Source organism: Pleurodeles waltl, chromosome 4_1, assembly GCF_031143425.1.
Source record: "Pleurodeles waltl isolate 20211129_DDA chromosome 4_1, aPleWal1.hap1.20221129, whole genome shotgun sequence".
NCBI classification, from domain to species: Eukaryota; Metazoa; Chordata; class Amphibia; order Caudata; family Salamandridae; genus Pleurodeles; species Pleurodeles waltl.
This window is the reverse complement of record NC_090442.1, coordinates 209765565-209786823: the sequence shown is the minus strand read 5'-3', so window position 1 is coordinate 209786823 and position 21259 is coordinate 209765565. Positions and strand designations below refer to the sequence as shown.

General features: G+C 41.9%; 1 protein-coding gene across 4 annotated transcripts in view; it reads left to right on the top strand.

The window, feature by feature from the left end:
- The window catches only part of IQSEC3 (IQ motif and Sec7 domain ArfGEF 3), an 892834-nt gene that overhangs the window by 580360 nt on the left and 291215 nt on the right, over window positions 1–21259 (top strand). For all 4 annotated transcript variants that reach the window (XM_069228143.1, XM_069228142.1, XM_069228145.1 and 1 more), the window contains exon 5: window positions 7616–7777. In XM_069228143.1, the coding sequence (XP_069084244.1) occupies window positions 7616–7777 (162 nt within the window). The remainder of the gene's footprint in view (window positions 1–7615; window positions 7778–21259) is intronic.

Genomic DNA, 21259 nt, shown 5'->3' with positions numbered 1-21259 from the left:
AACTTTAGTAAGTTGCCACTTTGTTGCTCAAAGTTTCCAGTGACCGGTTATGGTTGCACCCAAGCTGTTGTCCTTGAGACAGCTTTCTGCCCTTCTGAGGAGAGGTTTGACTGACTCCCAGGAAGGACCACAAAGGGTACTGCTGAGGGAAGAGGTGTACCCTCCTTCTAGCAAGATGGCCAAACAAGGTGTGAGCCCAAAAGGTGGGCTTCAAGGTGGTAGCCATACATGAATAGGGCTGCTTTTCATTTGATCAGATAGAGAGGGATAGGCTGTTGCCAAACTGTTTTTTCCGTGGGCATGTAGCCCCCCCAGGAGCCACACATCTGTGATGAACGAAGGAGCTCACGCCTAGAGAAAGACTCTGCCATGTTGTGAGTGGGGAGAATAGTGTACCCTGGGACAGCTAGATACCACAGTTCATGGAAGTTGTCATCAGGTACATGGACCTGGTATCCTGATTGGCTAGTTAGCCCTACCCCATCCTGCCAAGCTCATAGTGGGCATAAAAGGCCCTGGCCCCCAGACCTCAGATCACCTTTCTAGGGAAAGGAGAACCGATGAAGGGCTGCCTTGCTGTTCCATGGACCCAAAAAAGAGAGGCTACACCAAAGACTGGAATGCACCTGCTTCACCTTGGGCTAGCAAAGAAAAGACCAGCCTGTTTTGTCCTGCTCAAGGAAAAGTCATCTCCGATCCTCAGACAGAGAAGGTGACTCCAGGAATCAGTTGGATGACTCCCTGTTATAGCCACAGGACCATAAAAGCTGAAGAAATCTACCTTGGCTAGTTGGGCGCCAAGAACACCATTCTGATTGCCAGTGACCACTGAAGTGGACCCTGGGAGACCGAGTCCCAGTCCTCAAACATTGCACCAGAGACTGCAGGGCCCAGCAGAGTCATTGGAGTGCAGTTTGGTCACCCAGCAAGGGAGTTACTGCCAGGAGAAGGACATTTCTGGCCTTGCTGAAACCGAAGACCAGTAGACTAGGGAATAAGGGTTTCTGGTTGGACTTCACCCAGACTTTAGGACACCAGCTCCTGAGGCCAAAGTCACCCTGCCGTATTTGTGGACTGAGAGGTGACTACAGGAAAACCTTAGACACTGGGTCAACATCCACAGCTTCCTTGGACGTTTTCAGCACCCTGCATCCCTTGCATTAGGATCACACAATTGATTTCTATGGTGGTTTCCCCATAGACCCTGGACTAGAGACAGCTTTATTTGCGAGGTAACGGTTCAACTGGACCTTACTGGTTCCTGTGACTGGCTACCTGCCAGAGCTGGTTGCCACAACAGTGTCTTTATAGCTGTCTTCAAGCTTCTTTTCATGATTAAACCTAAACTGTGAATCGTTGTAGATTACAATGATTTATTGCACTTATTAAAAATATGTGACTTATAGTTTCTTTGAAAGTTCGTATTTCATGCACCTTCAGGTGGATTTTTGTTGTTCAGGTGTCTATTTAAAGATACAAACACAACCTATTTTTGTAAATTGGTGTCAGATTTTTATTGTGTTGCGTTTTCTTCTTATTCAACTACTTTAGTACTACTACATTTTTTACACTGTTCCTCTGTTAAAGTCTGACTGTTCTGAGCTACAGCTATCCAGGAATGAGCACAGGTTTAACAAACACATCTGAATTGTGTCTTTATTGCACTGTGAGTTTGGGCAACCACACCAAATATAAACTACTTTCCTCACAGTTCCACTGTTAGGAGATCTTCTAAGTCCACATCTTCCACCCATGCCTAGCCTAGTTCCCTTGCTTCTACCTTTAGAAAGTTAGCCTGGTTGTTGCCTAGTTTAGTACATGTAGGATTGCACCCACATTGCTTTGCTCTTCATTTCCCCACCTGTGTTGCTTTTCAAAAGGATCAATCATGCCCACCATGGGGAATCTTTTCTCCCACGAATTGATAGGGTAAATGCATTGTCCATGGCTCGAATGCTCTGCCACTGCTTCAGTGACCTCCAGGAACTCATCATAATCATCAAGAACATACCTTGAATTTACAACAGAGCGCTATTATGTTGAGTGAATGTTACAACAATCAGATCTAAGGGTGTTTACCTTGTGTTTAATAATGTTGCTGAAATGTTGAAACCTGTGTGAGACACAAAGCATGCTATAGACAGTAAAATTATAATCTAAGGGACATTGCAGACCCAGCATAAGTTGGAAACATGGGCTGTCAGACATAATTATTTCCTTGTAACACTCACTGACATAAGCATAGGCAGGGAGTATCTATAACTGTAACTTTCATCATACTTTCCATCACACCCACTCCCACCCTCATGACTACACAAAGAATACAAATCCTGGCCAACCTTTACCCCTACATTCTCACTCTTCACATACATCTACCACAAGCACCCCAACACAGCAACATTCATTCACCCGCCTCTCATCCATTGCACAATTTAGAGCCTTCCATTATGATCCACATGCTCCTCCACCACCCCTAACCCATACTCCTTCCACACTAAACAGACACAAACAAAATAAACAGCATGCCACTCTTAACAATTTCGCATCCCCTTGTCTATTACATGATAAGGCTACCCTAAAAAACAAAGTACACTCTTCCTGTCTCTCTTAGCCACTAAGGCCAACACTGACACATACAGACCCAACAAAATGCCTCCTAAGCCTGCTAGAAGAGGAACACTATATTGAAAAACAGGACTATTGTGGCCCTCACACAGTTATCACAACTAACAACACATCTGCTACAAGGTTAAAAGATACTGCTCATCCTTCTCACTAACACACTTTTTCTAAACTGCCAGCTCATAAATGCTCGATCACTCTAAAAAAACAAGCACCACATCTACGACCTGCTCACGAACACACAACCTGACTTACTATTCATAACAGAATCATGGTTGCGAGATGACATGGCCGCAGTGTTGCATGAAGCCCTTCCTCCGGGCTACCAAACCATCACACAAAACCGTTTAGGCAAGAGAGGAGGTGGACTAGCTATTATATTCAAACAAACAATAAATCTCAGTAAAACAGACATTTCCATACAAGGTTGTGAAGCCCTCCTCACCAGATGCCACCCTACTCCAACTTCGTCCTGTAACTTTCTCCTCCCTTACAGACCTCCACCTAACAACTTAGCATTCCCAGATGCTTTTCTAGATACAATCTCAAACCTTAATACATTATACTCATACCTATGCATTCTTGGGGACCTAAATATTTGGTTTGACAAACCCAATATACCCCATCCAAAAGCTATCACTACTTTCCTAGTCACATTGAACCTATATCAGATTGTACAGAATTCCACACACATCGATGGACACATCCTAGATGTCATTTGTGCCAAGCCTGAACTAGTTACTGTTCATAGTATCACGCCAATCACATGGTCTGACCACCATTTGATAACTTTCCAACATAAAACACCATACATCAACACACCCCACAATTACTTACATACATGCACCTATCGACCATGGAGCAAACTCAATTTTGATGACTTAGAAACACAACTAACAGCAAACACAGATATAGATACAATTAATTGTGTTCCAAAACTTTATGAGTGGCTACAGGAAGCTTTTGATATCTGAATACCACTCCGAAAAACTAAACAGGGCAAAAGAAAAACAACACTTTGGAGAAACACAGAACTTAAAAAGATAAAGCAACAAACCAGAAGGTTGCAGCGGACCTGGCTCAAAACAAACAACATTCAGAACAATCTGCAGCTACGCAAACTTAACAGAATATACAAATCATCAATCAAAAAAGCTAAAAAAAGGTTCTAAACAGACAGAATCCATAATGCTAAATCTGCAACCAAAGAATTTTATAAAATTCTCAATGAATTTCAAAAACCTAAATGCATAGAAGGAAGTCATCCAACTACTCAAGATTTCACAAACAAACTGGCAGCTCATTACACAACTAAGGCAGACACATTGGACTCCTATTTAAAACAGAAGAAAACCATCAGCACCAACCCCTTTCCTAAGATCCCCTCTAAAAATAAACCAACCCAGCCTTTACACTCCTTCAAACAAATATCACAAGGTGAATTTATGGATGTGGTCAAAGCTAGCAGGCCTTCCGGTTGGCCTTCTGACCCTTGTCCACCACACATCTTCAGTAACATTCTTTTATCTACTTCTGCTGCCACACCTGTAAGAAGAATCATCAACAACTCTTTAACTACAGGAACCTTTCCTGAAGACCTGAAAAAGACATTCATACGCACATTATTAAAGAAAACAAACCTAGACCCGCAGGACCACAACAACTGTAGACCAATCACAAATTGACCTTTCCTGGGCAAATGGATAGAAAGAGCAGCATTCGCCCAGATGACACAATTAATTGAAGACAATTCCATATTTTCAGACTACCAAACTGGATTCTGCCCAGGAAGAGACACTGAATCGGCACTCATAGCAATCTGGGATGATCTTAAAAACACAGTCGACCTCAATGGAGTTGCTGCACTACTTCTTTTGGACCTCTCGGCTGCCTTTGATACGGTTGACCATGACACCCTAATCCAAAGATTCCACAAAGCTGTCATAGAAGGGACTGCTCTCGACTGGATTACACCCTACCTTCAAAAGAGAACTAATATTATTTTTTCTCTCCCCTTCTCACCCAAACCGTACCTCACAAAAGCAAGGGTCCCCCAAGGATCAATCATATCACGTTTGCTTTTCAACATCTACATGATATCATTACCAGAACTGATCAATGATTTTCAACTCACATGCTACAACTATGCAGATGAAACACAAATACTACTTAAATTGGAATGCCCCAAAGACACTGAAAACTCACAAATCTTCAGTTGCCTCAGAGCCGTTGATCAGTGGATGACTTGGAGCAATCTCAAACTAAATGCCTCCAAAACAGAAATACTCATATGTGGTGAGTGGAAAAATTATGACCCACTGTGCTTCTGGTCTGACGATCTCGGACTATCCCAGGAAGTTAAAAACCTTGGAATTACCATGGACTCGAAGTTAACAATGACTGCCCAAGTGGCAAATTAGCACAAACAAGCTTCATCACCTTGAAGACTCTGTGACGCATCTTCCCCCACCTCGGACTTCCACACAAGGTATAGGCTACTAGTATTCAGAACTGTGCTGCCAGGCTACTATTACATGTAAAGCCACAAGCCCACATCTCCCCTGCCTTGAGAGCACTACACTGGTTGCCCATTGCAAGAAGATCCACCTTCAAGCTGCTTGTGTCACCCACAAAGCTATACACGGAACAGGACCGCTTTTTATCAGAAACAAAATAACCAAATACATTCAACAAAGAAACCTCCGCTCAAGATTGGCATCCCCCCTTAGAAGACCACCATACAAGAAAAAGACAATAGGTGGTACATCCTTCTCCGCTCATTGCCCCTGCCAGCGCTGCTAACAACAGTACCCACATAACTACTAACCGTTGTATTCCTACAAGTGTGACAATTCAGACTATTTCAGGCCACCTAACACTATAAGAATGTCATGGGTAGCTGGTGCTCACTTCAAAATTAGACTAACAGTAGGGTGAGTACCAGAAACCACAGGCTCAAATAAAGCACTGCAGTGACAGCACCAGCACACCTACTAACCATCATGCCCCTACAAGTGTGACAATTCTCACTAGCCCAGGCCACTCGAAGCTATAAGAAAGGCATGGGTTGCAAGAATTATTCATTTTTAATGTATGTTGAATCATTAAACATGGTTGCTGGGCTCATCTTAAAATTAGACAGACTGCGCCACCATGTGGTGAACTGTCATTATTGCGGTGTTGAAAATTAAGTGCTGCTGTTGAGCACCAGAAACCACCGCCTCAAATTAAGCACTAGGAGATGTGAATCCAGTTAGAGGGGTTTTACTGAGGCAGATAGATTCAGACATGACTCAGCAGACAGGAAGAGATGTTTTCCCTCAGGACAACAAAACAGACCTCTTTGCCACGAAACCTAAAGCACTTGAAAGTTGACACTGAGATGCTGCATTCCTTTACACAGACAGCTTATACAATCTCACACTGATCTTCAGTGTACAAGTAGGCTTCACAAGGGGGATGTAGCCATCAGTATGAGGATACACACGGGTGCGCTTCGTCCATTGGACACCAGGGTTAAAACTTCCAACACCCCTTACACATTTACCTTGAGGTTATGTTATGCAAACTTGGAGATTGTGCTTTCTCTCATTGGTCTAACTTTTCAGCGCCATTAACGTTCAATGAATCCGTCTTAGCCCGGCGTCTTTTGTTAGTGATGTGTGATATGAAATAGGGAAACAGCGAAGAGGGCTCATCTAATTACTATCATAATGAAACATTTAAAAATTATGTGCTTACAAAGTAAGACTTACACAGGCCTTTTGGAAGTGTGATGTGATGTTGGGTGCATGGTCCTTCTTAATGTGGGTGTGCATGGACCGGCACCAGGGTAAACCTGCAATTCCTGCCCCCCTCCAGCTCTTACTTACCACATTATTAATAGTAGGTGATGTGGTGAACCCCTCACTTTTCAGGGCGTCACATCCAGCAGAATTCCTTAGCCTCGAAAGGTAGCTTCTCTGTGGAGAAAAGGAAGCAGAGAGGTATTTCGCCCCCGTGTCTGAGTTGTGCTTCCTAAGTGAAGTAAGTCAGAGAATCCATGGGTGGTGCAGTGTACAGATAAAGAGACATGACCCCTCAGATGCAGCACACACAAAAACCTTGCTATTTTCTAACAATTAGGATTTAATGTATTTTTTAATAAACAAATGTAATTTCCATTTTACTTAAACACAGCAGACTAGTCGTGAAGCAAGGAGGTTTAGCAAGACAATCTAATCTTTAACATATGAGTAAACTACCTCAAGGTTATGTGCTAGTCTAATTCAAACCGTGTAATATTTATGATCACAATAATGAACAACTCAGTGATACTAACTGTTGTCCATCGTCAACTAGTTAGTCTAAACCTCCTTATTTGATTTACTGCGTCTTATTATCATTTAGTTTGTTGCATAGCCATGTGTGCCTCTACAGAGCTGTACACTAGAAGGTCTTCAGTTGAATGTACTGGTGCACAGCAATAAGTTTCTCCTCCCCCCTTCCCTGCATAAAGAGAGTTTAATATGTCTTTTCCTCCTTAGCATTGTGTATGTAGCCTGGGTTACTCGCTTGGAACCCCATGCTTGCTACACAAAGCTGCATACAGTGGTATTCGAAAACACAGAAGCATTAGTTCCTGTTACTTCTGGCAGCCCACTAGCATGAAAACTGAAATTTGTTACACCATCAGTTAAAAATATTCCACCGCTTGCACAGGATTAATCATTAAAACTTGTACTTATTTTGAGGCCTGATTTTCAGGCCTAGTGTACTTAGTCTGAGTAACCTTACTTGATACACCAGTCAATGCACTACACCATGTAAATCACACAGAGGTTGTCAAACACATAAAGAAGAGTGTTGCACATGAGAGGGAACCAATAAGGCTGACTTTACAATACAAGAATCAAGTGCTGAATGGGCAAACTGGGGGAGAAGGGGAGGGGTTTCACAGCTGGTCATTAAGAGTGAGGAACAGAAACTAACTCTAGTTGTTTGTCTTTTCTAGAAATCCAGACAAAGGTACACAGTTCCTCATCTCGCGAGGGTTTATCCCCGACACACCCATCGGGGTAGCGCACTTCCTACTTCAGCGAAAAGGACTCAGCAGGCAGATGATTGGAGAATTCCTGGGGAACAGCAAGAAGCAGTTTAATCGTGATGTCCTAGAGTAAGTAACCATACAGCTTGTTGATACTGTTCCTTGTTTTTCATGCGACCATTTCATTAAAGATAATTTACTTAGAGGTATTTTTGTAAGGATGAAGAATGCTTCTAAAATGCTAATTCAACGTTACTTTTTAATTGTATATGCATAACATTTTTGTTAACATGTTTATTAGTTACACGATGCTTCAGCAGGCTGTTGTACAATATTTAGCTGATACAGCATAGCATTGAAGGGTGTCTAGTTGTACCTTGGGTTATGACTTATTTTAGTGGTCTTTCACTTCGGTATCAAGACCATCACCGCTGAGTGGCATTCATCCATGGTTTCTGCTGATGCTAACTGTGTTAAGTCATTAGGAAGGAAGGGCCTGGTCTCTTCTAGAGAAATGTAGCTGAGTTACTGTATTGCACTCTACAATTTGCTCCTTGTATTAATGGTGAGGATGATATTTGTAGTAATCACAGCACTTTTTTTTCTTTTTTTGTATGTTGTTTTTCATTTTTATTTATTCCTGTTTTTGTGATAGTAGAATAGCAGGGAGCGCTGTAAACACACATTTCAGTAACAGATTAAACCTCACAAGAAGCCACCTTAAGTAAGTGTTTCACATTTTTAAACAACAATCCTCTGTTACTTTTTTCAAAAGGCGCAATAAATTTTGCCAATCATTTTTCCAACAAGCTAAACGCTCTTCGAGAAGATATTGATAATCTCCCTTACAACAACAAGGCTGTGCCCACTTTTAGTCCCAAGCAAACACTTGCTCACTGGACCTCTTTTCCCTCTGTGTCCCCCCCACAGGGCTGGAACTCTTTTGCCTCAATGTCCCTCCAAAGGACTGGCACTCTTTTGTCTCTGTGTCCCTTTGAGGGAATGGAAGACTTTTGCCTCAATGTCCCTCCAAAGGACTGGCACTCTTTTGCCTCTGTGTCCCTCTAAGGGAATGAAAGACTTTTGCCTCAATGTCCCTCCAAGACTTAAATAAAGGTATCTCAAAAACCAGATCCACCTATTATGCAGACAATCCTATGCCTGTAGCCAAGTCCACAGAACTCAAAAAAACATCTTCGCACCCAAATGGCTGGCTTGTGTCAATGCCTAGCTCCAAGCAGGCATGGTACTAGGTCGTCTCAAAACTGGGCAAGTATGATCTCTCATAAAGAGGATGGATGCTGACTCCCTCCAAAACTGAATATTTTAGACCAATCAGCGTATTGCCATATCTCACCAAATATGCTGAAGAGTGCATTTCATATTGACTGAACCCTCACATTAACATCAACAGAATCCTGGGCTCCTTTCAGTCAAGATTCTGATCGAACCACTACACAGCAGTTAGTTTCCTTAAGATTGTTGATGAGTCCCTTCAGCTTCAAGACAATGTAGAATCTTGCCTCTTAGAACCACTCAGCCTCGCCTCCTGCTTGCACTCCCTGAAGAAAGAATGGGTGAAAATGGCTCTGTTCTAAACTGCTTTCACTCTTATCTTCCAAACATGTCTTGCAAGTGAGGATTGGGAACCAGACGTCCACCCTCATCCCATCGCTCTTTGTGGTTCGACAAGGTTCTGTTTTGCTCTCATCGTTTTCAAGTTAATTGTAGAGCATCTGGAGAACTGTTGCGAACACATGTTGTCAGCTTCCACCAATATGCAGGTGACACCCAGATCTTCTGGAAGATGGGCTGCTCCATAACCTCCTGACCGTCATAAACTGCCTAAATGATATACAAAAATGAATGTGCCAGATGAAACTTAAACTGAATGCGCAGAAAATGTCAATCCTTTTTATTTCCTCTGCCAGCAAACCACCACCAAAATGGCAGGAGAACTAGAAACTGTAAGGATCAAGTCCTGATGTGTAAGACTGGATTCTAAACCTAGCCTTGAATTGCACGCCAAAGCAACTGCTATGTGCGCCTCTTTACATGTTGCACCACTAGGACTGTCAACAACTTCCATCCTAGCTCGGACCTCAGATACCTTGTTCAAGCACTAGTCTTCTCCAGAACCAAGTATTGCAATGCCGGATTTACTGGTCACATAAGGAATACTGACTTGCACCTTTTATAGTTGTTTTTCCCTGTGCTGGCCTATCATCTAGAACAAAGAAATTTGTTTTCATTAAAGTTACACAGAAATGACTAAATTGGCTACCACTAAATGCCTGTAGCACATTCAATGCTGCTTGAATCACCACAAGTGTAGTAAAGTTCGAACATTTATTGCCCTTTAGATTAACAATGCTAAAATCACGTAAATCAAACGCATAACCAGATTATAAAGATACATAAATAACACAGGTTGACCAAAAAAGAAAAAGAAGACAAAAACTAATTTGGAAACATCTGTCTGTGGCGCTAGCAAAAATAGCGGTTGGGTTTCTAGAAGAGAAAACATGAAAACCTGCAAGAAAGGCAAATGCGCACACTATGTTATACCTCTCCTTAATGGGTTCAGCAGGCAGCAAATTCTTCATCAGTGGAGCATCTTCTGGTCATCTTCCGTAGACAGTGACATATAGTGAACAATTAAGTAATATTTGGCATTAATGCATCTGAACTGCAAGTGGCACATAGCACATTATTTCACTAACAGAAATAAAAGCACATCGGAGCACAGCAAAGGACAAAGCAAAATCTCCCCAAGTCTGAGCTAACATCACAATATTAAAGTCCTAAAAAGTAACTAGATACTCTACCATTGGTTTAGACCCTAGGTGGTTTTAGACAGAACCAATTAAAACTAAAGCACATTTCTTCATGTTGCAATTCTTGTGTTCTTTTCTACCTCATTGGTTCAGCTCCTTTCACTACCATCACCAGTTTCCGTCACAGAAATAAAATGTTTCGAACTACATAAAACTACCAAAAGCCATTGTTTTCTGTGGAACTCCATCTAGCAAGAACTAAACAATTGTATCAATATTAGTACATTTCCCTCCACTTCACCATGATGCTTCATGAAGGACAGAACAGTGGCAGTGACTTTCCATCCACATCAGCAATTTCTAAACATCACATTATTTCATCTGAATTAGCTTAACGTAGGCCTGTTTAAATATTAAATAAAATGTGCAGTGAACAACATTTCATGAAACTCAAACTATTTATTTTCTGAACATGTAATTGTCATTTTTCCATTACTCTCAGTTAGTAAAACATAAAAATACATTCAATTAGACAGTGATTTATTTTTGTTTTTGAAATATCGGTGCAATTATCAGCGTAGGCCTCATTTTCATTTCAGCCTTGCACTTTTAAACGCATGTTATTTTCACACTCTAACAGGGTCGTTTACCTGGATTAAGAGATTGTGGTTGATTGAGGAGAGCAGTTTCAGAATCAAGGATGTACTTTCATCCACTGGTAATGACTCAGCAGTAGGACCTACCCGAATTTTTAGTGCATCATAACTGATAAACAATTATTTTACATCAGAGACAATGGATACAAATGACAAGTTTACCCTCCTAAGATAGGCACCTGATCTTGTGAAATTTTAAACTCTCACAGCAAACTCTGTGCCAGAGACGAGTTCTTGCTGCCAACAAACGCTTTTTATCTACCAAAAGATTTCTGGCTGTCATGTCTATAAGGAAGAAAAGGGAATGAGTATTCTTTGAGGAGGACAGAAAAAGCATATGTTTTTTAATATGATATCAGATCCATCCAAGGAGACAAGAGGGACAGAGTGAAGGGGAGTGATGATTATTTCCTACCACAGGCCAGAATATGTGAAGTTGTAGAGCCCATGGACATGAAGAGGAAAGTGCCACCTTTGGTTGTGCACACTAGGGATTGACTATGGGCATGGGGTAGTTTATTCGTTGTGACTTTTTAATGATATACGTTTGTTGTTTGGGGGCAGTGAGTGCTATAGTCAAGGCAGGTGATATCCTAAAAGAGCACTGAACAGAGAGGTTTGTGCTTGCGGATGCAAAGCAATCTGGATGAGAAAGACAATACTGCTGAATATACTACACTACTAAAAGACTCTGCGAGGTGGGAAGGTGCCACACCCCAATTTGTCTCAGATGTAGATCCAAGGTCTAACCTTTCTTCCATATGAGAATGCCTTGTAATTATTCACCCCTGACCCGGGTGCAACAGATATTTACACAGGAAATGAACGGACCACTTATGAAGGACCCTAAAATGGCGCTGTTGGGGATAATGGAGGAATGGGAAGGTCCCGGGGAAAGAATGGGAGAGCAGATGAAACATGAGTGGGTGGCATCGACTAATGTGCCAAGTCATACAAATTTGTATGTAAAGCCCATGGTCACCCAGGGACGCCTGGGACTAATGTGGCCACATTTTGAAGAAATTATGCTGAACTGTAACTAAGGCATTAGAGAACATCCTTATAACATACAATCGGGCGTCACATATGGTAAATGCCCGGGTATAAATGAGAGATGCTGCTGTTTTGTTTTTCACTTCCATTATCATAAAACATTAAACAGTTTCATAAAAAGGAATGGCAGTATTGTTACAAAATAGCATGTTTAGTTCTGAGGTGATGTACACCTGGAAGGACATATGAAGAATGTTTCTAGAATCTCTCAAAAAGGGAGGAAGGTTTGGTTTTTGACAAAATACCTCTGTCTATTTCGAATTTTAAGATGCTGCGGGTAGTGAGCACAAACGCCCAGGGATGTTTTAAAACCAAACAGAGTGCCAACAGACAACTGAGACTACACCTATTGAGATTCAGAACAATAACTTTGCCTCCCTTATACTACTCTGAGAAGCTGTTGCTTCTCATTGTGCTCAGGAAAGCTTTGGCAGAATCTAATGGCGTCACTGTCTCCTTTTCAGGTTGCCAGGCTGAGACCTTAGGGAACTACATATTTGTTGCATTTATTTAGGTTCTGAGCAAATATGAACAAACCGAAATTTTCTGGGCACCTGCAATCTAATTTCCTGTTCCGTTGTAAGTAATTGCTCTCACAGGCCTGGCTCTGTCACAGTCGTCAGTGCTGTCTCTCCTTCTTTGGGCAGTAGTGCTACTGAATATCGACACTAGCAATATTGTGGTGCAAGATTACTGAAGACATTATTGAGGGACACAATTTGAAAGGGACGTGCACATAGGGAAGCACAGATTTACTATTCCTAACTCCACATAACATTACTTTGAAGATATATGTACCGCTGTAGGTACATAGATTTGGAATTAGGCATAGAAAATCTAGATTTACCTGTTGATATTTTGTTTTCGATATTCTGTTCTTGATATTGCTTCCCACCGATATTGTTGGTTTTGATCTTCAGGAGGCATGCCTCTTTGGGCATGTTCCCGATGAAATTTTATCTTGTTTTTGTAGAAGTCCCTTTTTTACAAGGCATCTGTAATGCCTATATGCTGCATTTCCCATTAATGGTCAGGAAGAATACTATGACACCCTAAAGCTCACCTGCAGCGGCTACTTACATTAGCTCCAACCAAAATGTTCTCCTACTCTGGAGCTTCAACTGGAGGATACTTCACACTGGCAACTGTTGGCTATTGGCAAATCTCCTTTGTTCAGACTCCTGCTAGTTAAATATTTCTTTCATTTTTGACTCAGCTTTGGTGCTGTCACCATCACTCTTCTAATGTGGCCTTCAAAGGTACCTTTGGGCACCACCTTTCTATGGCTTGGTATGATAGCCCAGCTGTTGCCCGCAATTATGTGAGTTTCAGAAGAAAGGGGCTATGGGTCCACCCACAATTTAGGAACCAGGAGTAAAAGTTTTGACTGGGCAGAAGTTATGTGTTTCCACAAAAAAGTGCTTGCCTTCCACAGTTGTAATCATTTTGTTTATTTATCTAGCTGCCTAAGCTTGAACTTTCAAGGGCACACATATGGCACTGTAACAATATTAAAGTGCCATCAATAACAAAATAATTGATGTTGTTTTGTTCTGGTAGCAGCACAGTTTGGAGGTCTGGCTTGACAGTGCAATTCTTACCTGACCTTTTAACCTACACCAATATTATTCTATTACCCTTTGCTATCAGATAAATACATTTCTATTTCCATGCTGTTTACTTCTGATACTTCACATTGCCATAAAACATTTCTTTAAAGCCAGACCTATTGGCATCGCCAATATTTGTTAATCTCATTGATGTTCCTTTTTAGGTCCAGCCTCGAAACAGACTGAGCTTTTCCTACACGTCCTTGTAAAAAACACATGATACACAATACATAGAGGGCTTTGCCCACCACAGCATTCAACATGGGCAATTTGCCAGCCCACTTCTGTAAATTATTGTCTTTGTATTGTGACTGTTGGCATTTAGCTTAATCATGTGCACACATTTGCCTAGTAAGAAGTGCACTTAAGTTTCAGGGCTTGAGGGCCAATATCATAGTTTGTCAATACTTTTTTAATTCCATTCTTTATGTTTTTTAATTTTGCAGTCGAAACTGTGCATTTTAAACTCTGCGCCTAATTTAGAGTTTGGTGGAGAAGTTTGACGGAGGGTTTATTCCATCACAACGGTGACGGACATACCATCTTCCGAAATCTAAAATGCCATTATATCCTATGGGATTTATATTTTAGCGGAGTAACTCCTCCGCCAAGATCTAAATCAGGCCCCATGTCTTCAAGGTCAGTAAGTCAAAGCCAATAGTGGCTCTTCTTTGCACCAATCAGAATTTAGCTTCAACACCTGTAATAAGTGCACCTGACTGCTAGGAAACACTAGTATGTACACTATTACACTATTACATATTACATTACATTACATTATATTACATTTAAATAGGGTACGTTTTATTTTTCCTGATATTTTCATTGGAAGCATAAGACTACTATGTTTATGGGACAGCAAACATTCCTCTATTTTCTTACTTTTAGTTCTGAGGCATATGTTTGCAATAAAAATAAAATAAAATCCGTTGTACCAATTTTCCAAACCCAGAACTGGTTCTCAATGTTTGTTTCATGTGTTTGATTTCTTTATTCCTTCCTAATCAGTGTAGCCATGTCAGGTGAAAATATTGCCTGTGCCAATGCTTTCCTTTGGACTTAAACCTCATGACTTGTAGTGAAAAAGATTCTGAACCCCTAAATCACCCACCCTAATCTGGCATGTCCATTAAGCCTACATGAATTTCTCTAATTAGCTGGCAACTGCTCACACCGCTTTGCTGCCTGTTTCTACTTGCCCCCGCAGTCATTCTTGCTGGACCACATAGACTTCCTCTGATTTAACATGAAGTCATTCATCATTGCTATAACCAGTCTTACTCTTACTCCTGTCGCTACACTCCAGAGCTCATCAATCCCATTATGGTCTGGTTTTACTTTGCAGCTGTCACAAGACAATCATGTGAGTATCACCACCATAGGGCCTTTGGCTTCTCCGGCATGTTGGAATCCAGGAGTACAAGTTTTGATTGGGCAGAAGTTGTGTGCTTCAACAAAAAAAGTGTTTACCCTCCACACAGATGTGATCATTTTGTTTATTTATCCAGTTGCCTGAGCTTGATCATCTAGGGGCACACACATGTCTATCAAAGTGTCTCAGATAGCTAGATAATCTGTGGTGTTTTTCTATGGCAGCAGCCCAGATAGGAAGAGGGCAGTTATTAACTGACATGAATTCATAGGTCTGGTTTGACATTCCATTATAAACCAGACTTATTGGCAGTGCCAATGCTTGTTTTAAAGAATCTAGCTTGTCCCACCTGAAATCTGGAGAGGATGTGACAACCCTTTTAGATATCTTCATGATAGGACAGGGAGTCTCCTCCTCTCATTTCGTACAGTGAATGAAGGTGATTCAGTTCCAATTCCAAACCATCTGTAGAGCACATGGCTACCCGCATTTAGGGTTTCCCAGCGCCTGTATGAAGCGATGGAGTGGAAAGCCTAGCAAGAGGATTGAAGAAAAAGGAAGGTCTTTAGTTTTTTTCTAAAACACAAGTGGTTGTTGTCAGTCGCAGATTTCTGGATAACGCATTCCATATTTTAGGTGCTCGGTATTAAATGACCTCCCCCGCTTCTTACTCTTTTGATTTTGGGAACAACCAACAGCTCTTGCTTATTGGACCTCTGGTCCCTATTCCCATTATAGGGAATCACCATATGTTGCATGAGGATAGGGCCTACTTTGTACTTTGCCTGGTTCAGAATGCAGAGTGCCTTAAATTGTATTCTGCACTTTCTCAGCAGCCAATGAAGTGTTTTAGGTGCTGTGGTCGCCGCCTGTGCTTTCAGTATTCCCAACAGAATGTGAGCTGTAGCATTCTGGATACTCTTTAGACTATTACTGCATTGGGACTCCCTAAATAAAGAGCATTGCCATAGTCAAGGTGCGACAAGATAACCTCTTGGATCACCACTCTGTGTGATTCCACTGGGAGCCACTTTAACACCTTCCTAAGCACTCGCAGAAGGCCAAAACAACAGCTCAACACCTTCTTCACATGCGGGGCCATAGTCAGATGTTGTTCAGAGTCATTCCTAGACTCTTTACCTCCTCCTAAGGCAATGGTCATTCCCATTGGGAGCTTGGACACACTATCTTTTCCGAAAGCATGGTGCTGTGACCCAGTACCATCACCTCCGTTTTCTCCCCATTAAGCCTTAGGCAGCTGTCTTTCATACATTCAAACACCCTTTCCAGGCAGCAGTTCAGTCTTCTAGAGATTGCATCAATATCTGGTAATAGCGTAACACCATCTAGTGCCATCTGCATAGGATACCATCTTGAATCCAAATAAACTGATGATATCTCCAAGTGGCCACAAAATAAAAAGGGTAGGGCTTAAAGAAGAGCCCTATGGTACGCCACTCTTCAGTTGATAACTCAATGAGAGTTCTGCTCCTTTGATGACTTGAAAGGTACAATTTTCCAGAAACGAAACAAGCCACCTTTGTGCCTTCCCTGTAATGACAACTCTATCCAACTGATGGAGAAGGGTAGATTATGCTACCCTATCAAATGTGGCACTGAAATCTAGAAGGAAAAGTGCTGCTGATCCACCATGATCCATTGTCATTTTCAGGTCCTCCATGGCTCATAAAAGAGCGGTTTCTGTCCTGTATCCTGCCTGAAAAGACATTTTGTAGGGTGAAGAATATTGTTAGCTTCTCGGTGATCAGTGATCTATAGTTTACAACTGCCTCTAGATCCAGATTAGATTTTTTTAATAGTGGACAAATAATGTCATGCGTCCTATCCTCGGGACACTGCCTTTTTCCAAGGAGAGATTAAACATGTCAACCAGCATTCCAGCCACCATTTTGCCTAATTTTAATAGAAAGTTAATTAGAGCCGGGTCAACTGGAGACCCCGACTTTACTAACGTTCCTGCCTTTATAATATCCTCTTTTGTTAATACAGGAAAAGTTGAAAGCATAGGTTTATTGATATGTACTCCTAATTCCTCTTATATGCAGGGCTTCCCCTTTGTTGAAACTGCCAGGGCATCATAGATGTCACTCACTTTTCCAAGAAAGTGACGTGCTAGAGTTTCACATTGTTCTACTTGCTGTGGACCCAGCTCTCGGAATTTCACATTCCAGAAACGCATTTACTATTTTGAATACCTCTCTGGAAGAATTCCTTGATTGTTCGATCCTTTCTGAAAGATCATTTGCCCGGGCTTTCCAAATTTGATGGTAATATTTTTTTGGGGCTGCTTTATAGCTTTATTTGTTTTCTTCATCATTTCGGCTCCCCATTTCCTTTCGAGCTTTTTGCAGTCTCTTTTTAGTTGTTTTAAATCTGGTTAGAACCAAAAGTTATTCTTCTGGGATGACATTTTTTGGTTAGTATGCAGAGGAACTAACTCATCTAAATTCTTTGTTACCCATTCTTTGAACCTTTCATACATCGTGGGGACATCTTCATCCTTAGTGTATCTCTGGACCGTCTTTGCTAATACCTGCTGATACTTAGGATGTTTAATACTGGATGCCTGGTGTTATAAATGGGGTCTTTGGTTGGCAGTCAGGTTACCACATGTCCAAGCAAGGACCCTCACACTATTCAGGGTAAGTCACATACAGTCCAAATTATCCTGTGCCCACCCTCTGGTAGCTTGGCACTGAGCAGTCAGGCTTACCATAGAAGGCAATGTGTAAAGTATTTGTGCAATAAATCATGCAATAACACAGTATAAGCACTACAAAAATACACCATACAGGTTTAGAAAAATATAGAACCTTTTTCTGATTAAATGCAGGTCAAAACGATCAAGATTTGATAAGTACACACTGAAATATCACTGTTAAAATGATAAATAGAGTCTTTAGTTCTTAAAAAGCAATAAGTGTCTCCTGAGTGTGTGTCGGTTTCTCCGGGCGCACACAGATGATGCGTCAATGCTTTTCCACTTAGCATGGACTTTGCGTCGATTTTGGCGCTCAGGCTTGGATCCTCTTCGGGTTGCAGGGTATTTGGACGCCCCGGGGACGATGCACAGAAATCATGAGCGTGCAGCACGAAGTCACAGGAGCTGCGTTGATCCGGTGAGCGATGCGGGAAAATTTCTATCACACGGCAGGCGCTGCGTTGATTCCTCTTTGTAGGAAGTTGGGCTGCGTCTGTCCGGCTCGTCAATGCGTCAATGCGTCGAGCCAGTGGCCTGTGCGTCGAAGTTCCGGTTGCAACGCTGGCGCTGTGTCGATTTCCACTCTGGGAGCCGGGCTGGGTCGTTCCGGTTCAGCGTGCAGTGATTTTCTCACCGCGGTGCAGGCTGTGCAACGATTCTGGTAGGCTGTGCGTCAATTGCGCCGCACAAGAAGTTCTTTGCAGAGATGAAGTCTTTTTGGCCCTGAGACTTCAGAAACCAGGAGGCAAGCTCAATCCAAGCCCTTGGAGAGTACTTCTCAGCAGAGCCAGAGGGCAACAAGGCAGCAGGGTAACAGCAAGACACCAGTCCTTCTCAGAAAAGGAGTCCAGGTGAGTCCTTTGGGCAGCCAGGAGGTTCCTCTTGGCAGGTTGCAGGTTCTGGGGCAGAGTTTCTGTCCCAAGGAGTACCTTGAAGTCCAGAAGTGTCTGATTTGGTAGGGTCAGAGGCCCTGTTTGAATACCAAAATGTGCCTTTGAAGTGGGGGAGACTTCAAAGAGTGGCTTAGAGGTGCCCAAGGTCCCCTTTCAATTCCATCCTGTATGCCAGGGTCCCAGTAGGGGTTTGGCAGTCCATTGTGTGAGGGCAGGCCACTGTCCTTTGACATGTAAGTGTCAGGTCCTCCACCCTCCCAGCCCAGGAAGACCTATTCAGTATGCAGATATGTGCAGGTGTGACTGAGCATCCTGTGTTTGGGATTGTCTGAGTGAAATGCACAAGGGAGCTGTCAACTAACCCAGCCAGGCGTGGATTGTAAGGCACAGAAGGATTTAAGTGCAGAGAAATGCTCACTTTCTAAAAGTGGCATTTCTAAAATAGTAATGTTAAATCCAACTTCACCAGTCAGCAGGATTTTGTATTACCATTCTGGCCATACTAAATATGACATTCTTACTCCTTTAAGATCAGAATCTACCACTCAAGCAGTATATGAGGGTAGCCCTAATGTTAGCCTATGAAAGGAGCAGGCCTCACAGCAGTGTAAAACGAATTTAGGAGTTTTACACTAACAGGACATATAGAACACACATATACATGTCCTGCCTTTTACCCACATAGCACCCTGCCCTATGGGCTACCTAGGGCCTACCATAGGGGTGACTTGTATGTAGAAAAAGGGGAGTTTGAGACTGGGCAAGCACTTTTAAATGTCAAATCGATTTCACAGTGAAACTGCACACACAGGTCTTGCAATAGCAGGCCTTAAACATGGTTAAGGGGCTACTTATGTGGGTGGCACAACCATTGCTTCAGGCCCACTAGTAGCATTTAATCTACAGGACCCTGGGCACATGTAGTGAACTTTACTAAGTAAATTAAATAAGCCAATTGGGTATGAGCCAATGTCACCATGTGTTAAGAGAGAAAGCATATGCACTTTAGCACTGGTTAGCAGTGGTGAAGTGCGTAGAGTCCTAAAACCAGCAAAAACAGTGTAAAAAATGGGGAAGGCAGGCAAAAGGTTGAGGGTGACCACCCTAAAGCTGTCATGTCTGGTTGGGGCAGATGGATAACTGGTAATTCCTGAACAAAATGTATTGTCTGTGCACACTCCAATTTCTCCTCATGGATATTTAGGTCCCCTAGATAGAACCGTAAACTTAGCTTTCTGAAGATTCAGCTCCTATATCCACCTTTTAGGCTACCATTGATTACCCACTGTAAGACTCTAATGCTAACACATTCTTGCTGTGAAGTTGCTGGCTGAACTTGCATCCAGCAAAGCTTGGGATTCCACAGCCATATTCAAGTCCATTTCAGTATGCCAACTGTTTACTTTTTTTGGTGGAAATCTGTTTGGTTAGATAATATTGTTTTGAGTTGCTGGTTTAATAAGGTATCACTGTTTTTTGTTTTTGGAATCTGAGGTGTATCCGATCAGTGAAATGTTAACATAGCATTGTCCCTCTGTCTCTAGCTTCTGGCTGGGCTGGGTTTTGCTATAAAACACAAAAGACATTATATTGTTAGGACCCTATGGATTTTCCTGTCAAACAGTGGCCAAATCCTTTGGAGGAACAATTCCCACTGTGACACATAAAAGCCTTGTTGACATCCTCAGGAGAGAGCCAAGGCTATTCTGAACTGTCTTGTGAATTATCAAAATGTGTATATCTAAGATAGCGTAAAGACATTGGAGGGATATGAAACTAAGCATGTGAAAGTCTCAAAGTCTTGAAGCCTTACACCTCTCAAGTGCTCATAAAAAATCCATTAGCACGAGTACAAAGCTGACAGATCTGGCTTTGATATGCTAATGCTTGTGAATATAGGCATTTACAAATGCTGTTTAATACATTAAATGCTTCAGTAGCAAAAGGAGTTGCTTTCTGTGTAGAACTTATATAGGCGATAAACAATTGAATGTGACAAACAGTGTGGTTATTGAGAGTACTTTTCAGATGTAAAATAGTCCCACATGCATTTCAGTGGAAGCTCTTTCTGGAAGGTCACAAACAGCCAAGAGCATAAAATGAGACACTAATACTTCTCTGGTTTGAGCCAAAGTCCACTCTATGTATATTTTAGATAACTATTACCAACATCTCTTGCATACAACTGCACTGTCACAGACCTAAGAAAAAAAGAAATCAAAAGGGAAACATTTATTTAGGATTATATAGGTCAACAATGTCATCTACAAATAATCCTTTCACTCCTAGTCTATGATTTGAGAAATCCTTCCACACTCCTACTTATCTTGGTCAATTTAAATTTTACCAAATAGTAGCAGGTGCCACCATTGCTTGGGGCAAAATCCTGAGTTTAAGCCCAGTTTGGGTGAAAACCCATTGTCATGCCTTTTTTGTCCCTCCAAAAATAGGTGCTGGGATCAGACTTGCCTATAGGGGAATTGGGCAGGGCCGGTTTTGGATGTTTGGGGGCCTCGGTTATAATCTGC